The 11,142-nt window shown below is 39.0% G+C and overlaps 1 protein-coding gene across 2 annotated transcripts in view; it reads left to right on the top strand.

Moving 5' to 3' along the window:
* The first annotated feature begins 46 nt into the window (after positions 1-46).
* The window catches only part of CENPK (centromere protein K), a 36,632-nt gene continuing 25,536 nt past the window's right edge, over positions 47-11,142 (top strand). For both annotated transcript variants that reach the window (XM_070357528.1, XM_014477304.2), the window contains exons 1-2: positions 47-184; positions 9,658-9,810. In XM_070357528.1, coding sequence (XP_070213629.1) covers positions 9,694-9,810 — 117 coding nt within the window. In that variant the 5' untranslated portion in view covers positions 47-184; positions 9,658-9,693. The remainder of the gene's footprint in view (positions 185-9,657; positions 9,811-11,142) is intronic.

Genomic DNA, 11,142 nt, shown 5'->3' with positions numbered 1-11,142 from the left:
CTCACAGCTCGGCTACCAATCCCGAAGCCGCAGCGCGGCCTTCTCGTCAGCGGCCGAGCAAGTTCCAGGATTGGCTGGAATGGGTGGAAGCAGATCCAATCAGCAATCAGCGCGCGCGGGTTCTGGGCCGTAGAGCCACTTCTGGAGTAGGCTGAGGCGATCTGAGGTCTGTGGTCCGGAGGAGGTAAGCGTTTGGCCGGGAGAGCGTCTTAACGGGTGAAACTTACTCCCGCGGTTGACAACTCCTAGGATATGGAGCTGCAGACCCCTATGGTGGGATCCTTACCTCCGAGAAACTGGATACCTGTCGTCCCACCAGGCCTGAGTCTCGTTCTTCTCCGGCTCTAGAATCCCACCGGTTAGGAGAGAAAGACATAGGGGTGGGGAATTTGAAAGAACGAGTTAACTGTCGGGCCTCCCTTGAGATTTGCCAAACCTCTTTTTTCCTGAGCTTCTTGATTCTTTCACACACAGTCTGAAGAAGATAATGAGCGCTTGTTACTGTTGGGGTTGAGCGGTGGGGCTGGGGAGTGGGGAGGGAGGGACTGGGCAGAAATCCAGTCACGCCTAAGTGGCCCAGGCCTTCTGGTCTAGGTTTCCATCTCTTAGTGGATTTCTGGACTTAAGCTCTCTTATTTGAAAAGAATTTTTTTTATTGTGGTTAAAAAAAAAAACATATATACAAAATTTACCATAAAAATTGAGATATAATTGAGGTATATTAGTTTCAGGTGTACAGTGTAATGATTTAATGTTTGTATGTTGTATGTATTGGGAAATGATCACCACAGTAAGTCTAACATCCATTACTATACATAGTTACAAAATGTTTTTTACCCCCTGTGGTGAGAATTTTTAAGTCTTAGCAACTTTCATATATGTTTTCATATAGTATTATTTTCTGTAGTCACCACGCTGTACATTATATTCCCATGACTTACTTATTTTGTAACTAAGTTTGTGCCTTTCAACCCTCTCCACCCATTTGCGTGCCCACCCCTGCCCATCTTTGGCAACCACCAATCTGGGTGTTTTGTTTTTTTTTTTAATCTGTGAGCTTGTCTTTTTTATTATTATTTTTAGATACCACATGTAAGTGAGATCATATGGTATGTCTTTCTCTGTCCGACTTATTTCACACTGCATAATGCTCTCAAGGTCCATTGGTGTTGCCAGTGAGGAGATTTCATTCTTCTTTATGGCTGAATAAAATGTACTTATATATGTCTGTCTATTTTGTATTGGATTATCTTTATTCATCAGTCGGTACACACTTAGGTTGTCCTTGCTGTTGTAAGTCATGCTGCCATGAACATAAGGCTGCATATATATTTTTAAATTAATGTTTTTGTTTTGTTTGGATAAACACCCAGAAGTGGAATTGCTGGATCATATGGTAGTTCTGTCTTTACCTTTTTGAAGAACCTTTATAATATTTCCCATAGTGGCCACACCAATTTATGTTTTCACCAACAGTGAACAAGGAAATTCCTTTTTCCCCACATCCTGGCCAACACTGGTTTCATAATTGCCACTCTAACATCTCATTGTGTTTTTTTTTTTAATTAATTAATTTATTTTAATTGGAGGCTAATTACTTTATTGTAGTGGTTTTTGCCATACATCAATGTGAATCAGCCACAGGTGCACATGTGTTCCCCATCCAGAACCCCCCTCCCAGCTCCCTCCCCATCCCATCCCCCAGGGTCATCCCAGGGCACCAGCCCTGAGCACCCTGTCTCATGCATCAAACTTAGACCTGCGATCTGCTTCACTTATGATAATATACATGTTTCAACGCTACCCTCTCAAATCATCCCACCCTCACCTTCTCCCACAGAGTCCAAAAGACTGTTCTTTATAGGGTCATAATTACCATCTTTCTAAATTCCACATATATGCGTTAGTATACTGTATTGGTGTTTTTCTTTCTGACTTACTTCACTCTGTATAATAGGCTCCAGTTTCATCCACCTCATTAGAACTGATTCAAATGCATTATTTTTAATGGCTGAGTAATATTCCATTGTGTATATGTACCACAGCTTTCTTATCCATTCGTCTGCCGATGGGCGTCTAGGTTGCTTCCATGGCCTGGCTATTGTAAACAGTGCTGCAATGAACATTGGGGTACACGTGTCTCTTTCAATTCTGGTTTCCTCAGTGTGTATGCCCAGCAGTGGGATTGCGGGCTCGTATGGCAATTCTATTTCCAGTTTTTTAAGGAATCTCCACACTGTTCTTCATGTGGCTGTACTAGTTTGCATTCCCACCAAGGCTGTAAGAGGGTTCCTTTTTCTGCTCACCCTCTCCAGCATTTATTGTTTGTAGACTTTTTGATAGCAGCCATTCTGACTGGTGTGAGATGGTACCTCATTGTGGTTTTGATTTGCATTTACTTGATAATGTTTAGTACTTTTTCATGTAACTGTTGGTCATCTGTATGTCTTCTTTGGAACATTTTCATTTTTAAGTCATATTACTTTTTGGTATTGACTTGTCTGAGTTTTTCATGTATTTTGGATAGTAACCGCATATCAGATATATGATTTGCAAATATTTTCCCCCATTCAGTTAGTAGTTGCCTTTTCATTCTGTTAATGGTTTCCTTTGCTGTGCAGAGGCTTTATAGTTTAATATAGTCCTACTTGTTTATTTTTGTTTTTTACCAAACTCCCCAAATCACCAAGACCGATGACAAGAAAGTTGCCACTTATGTCTTCTTCTAGGAGTCTTAGAGTTTTAAGTCTTACATTCGAGTCTTTTAACCATTTGGAGTTAATTTTTGGGTATGATTTCATTCTTTTGTGTGTGGCTGTCCAGATTTTCCAACACCATTATTGAGAAGACTCTCCCTGTCATATATTCTTGGCTCATTTGTCATAAAATTAATTGACCTTATATGTGTGGGTTTACCTCAGGGCTCTTTATTCTGTTTTGTTGACCTATGTGTAAAATTTGCCATCTTAATCTTTTTTATCCAATAAATCAGATCAGGTCAGTCGCTCAGTCGTGTCCGACTCTTTGCGACCCCATGAATCACAGCATGCCAGGCCTCCCTGTCCATCACCAACTCCCGGAGTTCACCCAGACTCATGTCCATCGAGTCAGTGATGCCATCCAGCCATCTCATCCTCTGTCGTCCCCTTCTCCACTTGCCCCCAATCCCTCCCAGCATCAGAGTCTTTTCCAATGAGTCAACTCTTCGCATGAGGTGGCCAAAGTACTGGAGTTTCAGCTTTAGCATCATTCCTTCCAAAGAAATCCCAGGGCTGATCTCCTTTAGGATGGACTGGTTGGATCTCCTTGCAGTCCAAGGGACTCTCAAGAGTCTTCTCCAACACCACAGTTCAAAAGCATCAATTCTTTGGCGCTCAGCTTTCTTCACAGTCCAACTCTCACATCCATACATGACCACAGGAAAAACCATAGCCTTGACTAGACGGACCTTTGTTGGCAAAGTAATGTCTCTGCTTTTGCATATGCTATCTAGGTAGGTCATAACTTTCCTTCCAAGGAGTAAGCGTCTTTTAATTTCATGGCTGCAGTCACCATCTGTAGTGATTTTGGAGCCCAGAAAAATAAAGTCTGACACTGTTTCCACTGTTTCCCCATCTATTTCCCATGAAGTGGTGGGAACAGATGCCATGATCTTTGTTTTCTGAATGTTGAGCTTTAAACCAACTTTTTCACTCTCCACTTTCACTTTCATCAAGAGGCTTTTTAGTTCCTCTTCACTTTCTGCCATAAGGGTGGTGTCATCTGCATATCTGAGGTTATTGATATTTCTCCCGGCAATCTTGATTCCAGTTTGTGTTTCTTCCAGTCCAGCGTTTCTCATGATGTACTCTGCATGTAAGTTAAATAAGCAGGGTGACAATATACAGCCTTGATGAACTCCTTTTCCTATTTGGAACCAGTCTGTTGTTCCATGTCCAGTTCTAACTATTGCTTCCTGACCTGCATACAAATTTGTCAAGAGGCAGATCAGGTGGTCTGGTATTCCCATCTCTTTCAGAATTTTCCACAGTTTATTCTTGTCAAATGGTCTCCCTAAAACACGTCCTCCAGAAGCCCACTCAGAAGGCATCTGGTTGCCTGTTTCAAACCAGATAAATTGCTTCTTTGCTTTTGCTTTGTCGTAGACCCCAGATGGGCTTTCCTGGTAGCTCAGCAGTAAAGAATCCACCTGTAATGAAGGAGTCACAGTAGACATGGGTTTGATTCCTGGGTGGGAGAAGATCCCCTGGAGGAGGGCATGGCAGCCCACTCCAGTATTCTTGGCTGGAGAATCCCATGGACAGAGGAGCCTGGCAGACTACAGTCCAAAGGGTTGCAAAGAGTCAGGCACAACTGAGGCAACTTAGCACGCACACACGCACAGACCCGAAATACAGTGAGGTAACTGCCCATAGGAAATACTTGTTAAAGGTTCCCCCCGCCCCTAAATTTTAAATTCCCCCTGACTTCCCCGGTGGCTCAGTGGTAAAGAGTTTACCTGCCAATGCAGGAGATGTGGGTTCCATCCCTGGGTGGGGAAGATACCCTGGAGAAGGAAATGGCAACCCATTCCAGTATTCTTGCCTGGGAAATCCCACAGCTAGAGGAGCCTGGTGGGCTACAGTCCATGGGGTCGCAAAAGAGTTGGACAGGGCATAGTGACTAAACAACAGCAACAGCAAATTTTAAAGGCTCCCATTATTTGACATGTCCTAACTAGAAATTCTCATTTCTTCTCTGCCTTCTGATCTAATCACACCAGTTTCTTCTGTGTCTCACAAATTTTTCATGTTCATACTTGGTCTAATCTTGCTTTTAATTCTTTGAGAGAGTATCTCTATAGCAAATCTAACCTTCATCTTTACAGTTTCTCATAATCGTTGTCATTCTAGGGAGCTAGCACTGTGTACTGAGCACTGTACTAAGCCATTTGTTCTTCTCAGTAGATTTCTTTGATCTTCGATATAGTTAATTCTGAAAGCACTTGCAGTCTTTATTGTATAATTTACTACCTTATAGCACTTGCAACTACCTGGAGAAATTTCAGATATTTAGTTGTCCATTTATTTATATTGTCTCTCTTCATTGAAAATGTATGCTGCATGAGGACAGACTTCATCTACACAGTTAGAACCACAGTGTCTGACAAATGGCCCACATTAAGATAATGTGTCAGATAAATAAATATAGCTTAGAATTACATGGGTACTTCCTATTAATTTATTTCATGTATATTATTCTTCCAATGATAGTATGAGGTTCTTTAATATTAAATCTTGGTTTTAGATTTTTTAAGTTTGTATGGCATAGTATCTCTAAATATAGCACTACTGTTCTTCAGTAAGTGACTCCAGATTGTAATACTGAGGACTTCAAAATATCTGAGGACGTGTTCTCTTTATAGAAAGGTAGATTTAAGGGTATATGTTTGGGGAATGATAAATTTAAACCCTTGTGTTAGTCACTCAGTCGTGTCCGACTCTTTGAGACCCATGGACTGTAGCCCACCAGGCTCCTCGGTCCATGGAATTCCTCAGGCAAGAATACTAGAGTGAATTGCCATTTCCTTCTCCAAAATTTAAATCCTTAAGTATTCTTATTTATTTGTTACATTGAGTTGTACATTCAGCTAGCTTGTTGAATATCTATACATATACATGCATGCAGAATTTTACATTAATTTTTCTCACTGATAATGTATTTTATTGGCTAGTATTCTGCAAGATGGGGAAGGATCAATTTGCACTTAATTTCTAAATTAAGGTATATTTAAAACATATATAATGTTTGATTTTTTGCTTAAAAATTTTCTAAAATTGTTAATGACTGTTTATAGCTTTGTGAACTTAACTATCTTTTGTGTATAGCAAGGAAGATTTTTAGTGTAAACACATTTGGATATGGCATAAATTGTTTAACCAACCTTCTACCAGTTAACATTCATTTTGTTAATGTTAGTAGCCAATACTGATACAATTCTTTATATGCCAGGGACATTTCTAAGAACTTTGCATATATTAACTCAGTTAATTGTCATAACAATCCTATAAAGTAAGTAATACCGTCTTCGTTTTACAGATTAGGAAACTGAGGCATCGGCAATGTAAGTGACTTGCCGAAGGTCATCAGGCTTGTAAATTCTGAAGCGAGAATTTAAACCAGGACAGTCTAATTGGAGAGTTCACTCACATGAGTGTTATTATTGATAATGTTGCAGAAAGCATACCAATGTAGACTTATGCAAATATATCTGTAGGATTATTCCTGGGAGTAGAATTTCTGATTCAAAAGATAAATACATTTAAAGTTGTAATGGATATTGCTACTGTCCTACAAAGGGATTGATCTTCAGACAATGCATGCCTGTTGTTTTACACTCTTGCCAATATTGTTTTTTTTTAATTAATTTTTCATTATTGCTTGTCTGAATGAAAAAATAATTTTAATTTGCATTTTTATGACATGGGTAAGGATAATGCATTTTTCTATATAAAATGTAATTCTTTTTTTTTAAATTCCTCATTTGTTTTCTTTACTCATTTCTATTTGAGTGTTTTTATTGTTTGCCTTCTTATTGCAAAATAAATACAGATACGAAAAACCTCACAACAAAATAAATATAAAATTTATAAATTATTATAAGATGAATACCCTTATTACAATGCAGATCAAGAAATGAAATGTTGGTAATCATTGCAGAAGTCTCTCCATTTGGCTCATCTCAATCACAGCCTCCCATCTTCTTTTACCTCCTCTTTCTCACTATCCAAAAGTAATTAATATCCTGACTTTTATAGTGGTCATTTTTAAAATTTTTTCTGATTTGTTGTTACTTTTTTCTATTAATTTGTGAGCATTCATTATTCATTAAGAAATTAGTTCTTGGATGCCAAGTATATTACAAATTTCTTTATTAAGTTTTTGGGTTTTAACTTTTAACTTTTTAATGATATCTTTGTCCATTCAGAATTCTAAAAATTTTATATAGTGATTTTACTTAGTTTTGTCTAGAAAGGCCTTTCCTCATCTAAGATCTAAAAAACATATTTTTTCCCTGTTCTTTATGGTTTGGATTTTTTGAGGGATGGAGGAGTACTATAAAGATTGAGGCATATATCTGTGCTCATTTTTCCTCACAAAAATTGCACATTTGTTAAAAAGAATGAGGAAAGTGTGTATGGGCCAAAATATATCTGGAAAAAAAAGCAATATATATCATAGGTCCCTGAATGTGTGACTCTGGAAAGGTTTTGTGTTCCACTGTTCAGTTGCCTATCTATGTGCTAATTGAACACTATCATAATTAATATAATTTTTTAAAAATAAGTTTGACAACTGGTAAAACAAGTCTTCCCGTCTTAATCTTTGTGAGGATCTTGACTGTTTTGACCATCTGCACTTCCATATAAATTTTAGAATTAGCTTGTCAGATGCCACAAAAAGAAATGAAAACTTTTGAAATTTTGGAATAATATTGAATAGATCAACTTGGAAAGAATTTTATATCCTTAAAACATTGAGTCCTCCAATCTGTGACATAACTTTACGTATCTTTAAAACTCTCTATTGATAAATAATAGATCTTCCAAATCACCTGGCCTCTCTATTTCTTGACCTCCTTTCCTCCAGTGATTATATTCTCTACCTTAGCTTAGCTACTCACTCCTCTGGTCATACTAATTTAGACTTTGTCTTTCTTTCATTTTGTCTCTGTTTTTACCTGTCCTGCTACACTATAGACGAAAACGCACAAACACGTTCTACTTTCACTTTAAATTCATGCCTACTAACTTCAAGTGGGCTTTAATGTTACCCAGTTATCCTACTATTTCACCCTCTTCCACTCTTTTATATATGTATTTTATATATTTTTTTCCCTTTCTTAAATCTCCACTGCATTTTTCCCATCTTCTTTCATAGCTGATGACCTTAGTTACCACTTCACTAATGAAAGAGAAGCAATCCAGACAGAACTTACATAAGCTTACATATTTATTCATCTTCCTGTATCTTTGCCCCTAATATTCTGCCTACCTTTCCATTAAAATGGATGAACTGCATGTACATCTGTCTTAAGCCAATCCCTCTACTTGTGCATTAGATCTTTTTTTTATATTATTATTATTTTATCTATTTATTCTGTACATTAGATCTAGTTATTCTTTTTTCCTCTCCTTTCTCTTCTGCATTAGAATGTTTGCTTCTCTTACTATGTCATATAAAGATGCTATATTTCATCCTACTTTAAAAAAAATTATAACTTTCTTGACCTTGTATCTTACTGCAGCTGGGACCTCGTTTCTTCCCTTTAGAGAAAAAATTCTTAAAAGTGTTTTATATACTGGATATGTTCAATTCTTTGCCTGCTGTCTCTTGAATCTACTTCAGTCAGGCTTTCACTTCCATGATTCTCTTGAAGCTACTTTTATGAAGGTTAACAGTGACCTCCATTTTTGTTATTTACTTCAATGAAACTGTTAGGGCGTGGCCATTAGCACGGTGCTTAGAAGTTGTGCTCCAACACTGGTCAGTCTTTCAGTGGTCTTCACAACAGAAAGTGCAGTGAAGTGGATCTTGGGCTTCTCTGCGGCTTCTCTCCAGCTTCTCCAGGCCCTCCGGTTTCAGGCAGGTGGGTGAGCTGAGGGGCCAGAGTACAGGCTAAGGGCTGTGTCCTGTAGAGATATAGAGCCCTCACCTTGAAGCATCAGGGAACATATCCCCTATCCCCGCCTCTGTGATCAAATGACCTTGGCAGTATCCATGGGTCACAGTGTGTGGGACCTGGCCCTAATTTGGGTGGACTGAGGGCAGGCTGGGTCTTGGGCACCTTGTTCCCTCAGTGATAATGACTGGGCAGAGTCTGGGAACCTGGCCCTGAGGGCCCTACCAGCTGAGAGCTGTCTCTTCAGCCAGGCCTGGGCACTGGCTGGAAGACCCAGGCTGAGTGCTGGATGGCTGCTCCCAGGCAAGGGAAATCGCTCATGTAGAGACCCCCCTTCTCTTAGCCTGGACTTTGGGGGGCAAAAGTTGAGCTTTGGGACTTTTCCCTCTCTTGTCAGAACAGGGAATAACATTTGCTTTGGTGGCAGTTTATAGAGACATCAACCTGTGACCTGACCTCAAGAACCAAGGACCTCTGACCTCATCTTGTTTTCTCTGCCTTACTCTGCTCTAATCACAGTGGCTTCTTTACTGCTTTAGGACACAGCAGTCATGTTACTTCCCCAGGACCTTTGTACTTACAGTTCCCCCTGCCTAGAGCCTCTTCTCCTAAATATCCATGTGTCTTACTTCCTTCTGTCTTTCGTATTTTTGCTAAGTTGTCTCATTGACCTTATATGACCACCTTGTGAAAAATGATGTTGCCCCTGTCTGAGCACTCCATATGTTTCTTCCTTGTCTTGCTTTTCTTCATAGTTCTTTAAACTGTTTGATATATAACACATATGTATAGTTAATCTTTTATTTTATTTATAGTTTATTTATATTTGTTTTAATCTTTTGAGTTTATATTGTTTTCCTCAAGTGAAATGTAACCTCCTTGGTTGGAGGAATATTTGCCTGTTTTCTTCACTGTTACATCTTTAGCTTCTAGGTGAGTATCTGGCAGGTAGTGGGTATCAATGAATATTGTTAAATGAATATTTTTTACTTTAGTTTTTCTTAACAAGGTTAACAAAAATCATAAGGCACATGTCATTGAATCAGCAAGATCTAGATCCAGATAGTACTACAGATGTGGAAGATGTTGCTGATGCTGAAGAAGAACTTGTTAAAAAATGTGAAGAAATGTGGAAAGATATGGAAGAAGTAAGTATCAAGACATAAAAGTGATATACTAATTAATTACTGTGAGGTTGAATTCCATTTCAGTAATAGATGTAAGAAAGAATTACACTGATTTCTGAAAGCAGTTATGCACGTGTGCAGTTGTGTCGGACTCTCTGTGACCCTATGGACCGTAGCCATATGTGACCCTATGGACCTGCCAGGCTCCTCTGTCCATGAGATTTTCCAGGCAAGAATACTGGAGTGGGTTGCCATGCCCTCCTCCAGGGGATCTTCATGACCCAGGGATCAAACCTGCATCTCCTGTGTCTTCTGGATTGGCAGGCGGATTCTTTACTGCTGAGCCACCAGGGAACCCTGAAAGCCATTATATTATATGATAAATACTTACATATTTTTTAGATTTATAAGCATTCATTTTAGAAATTTTATACTAGGTGAGCTGTAGAAAGAGAAAAAATTAGCAGTCCCTGTCCTCAAGGAGATTATCATCTAATTCAGGCAATCACAAATTATAATATGGTGGTAAAGTTTAAAGACTACACTTAAAAGGAGTACTAAGCCTAGCCCGAAGGTATCAAAGGTAGCTTTCTTAAAGAGGAAATAATACTGAATTCATTTCAAAAGGATAAATAGAAGTTAGCCTGTGAAAGTGGGAGAGGTATACAAAGTAGAAAGAACAAAATACATAAATGTTGGGAGAATTTAGAGAACTCTTAGTAGAATAGTATGACATTTAAATTAGGAGAAGAAGGATTTGTAGAGTGAGACTGGAGAGGTAATTAGGGGCAAGACATGAAGGATTTTGTTGAATGAATATTATGGGGAACTATTAAAGGATTATAAACATGAAGTGGCATTATGAGATACCTTGTTTGAGGAAATAACTCTGGTAGTTTTGAAGAGGATGGAATGTAGAAAAATGAGACTACAGAAAGAAAGAAAGAATATTCAGGAGGCTCTAGTAGTGGTCCTGTAAGAAGTACTAAAGCCAGATGTCATTGCAATAGAAGAATGGATTTAAGAGATACTAAGAAGATTGGACTAAAAGGACCTGGAGGTTAATTGTTGTGAAATGGTTATGGGGAATTACAGATAGTTTTAGGAGAAGGCAATGGCACCCCACTCCAGTACTCTTGCCTGGAAAATCTCATGGGCGGAGGAGCCTGGTAGGCTGCAGTCCATAGGGTCGCTAAGAGTTGGACATGATTGAGTGACTTCACTTTCACTTTTCACTTTCATGCATTGGAGAAGGAAATGGCAACCCACTCCAGTGTTCTTGCCTGGAGAGTCCCAGGGACGGGGGAGCCTGGTGGGCTGCCGTCTATGGGGTCGCACAGAGTCGGACATGAC

Source organism: Bos mutus, chromosome 20, assembly GCF_027580195.1.
Source record: "Bos mutus isolate GX-2022 chromosome 20, NWIPB_WYAK_1.1, whole genome shotgun sequence".
Lineage (NCBI taxonomy): Eukaryota > Metazoa > Chordata > Mammalia > Artiodactyla > Bovidae > Bos > Bos mutus.
This window is presented reverse-complemented; position numbering and strand designations above follow the sequence as displayed.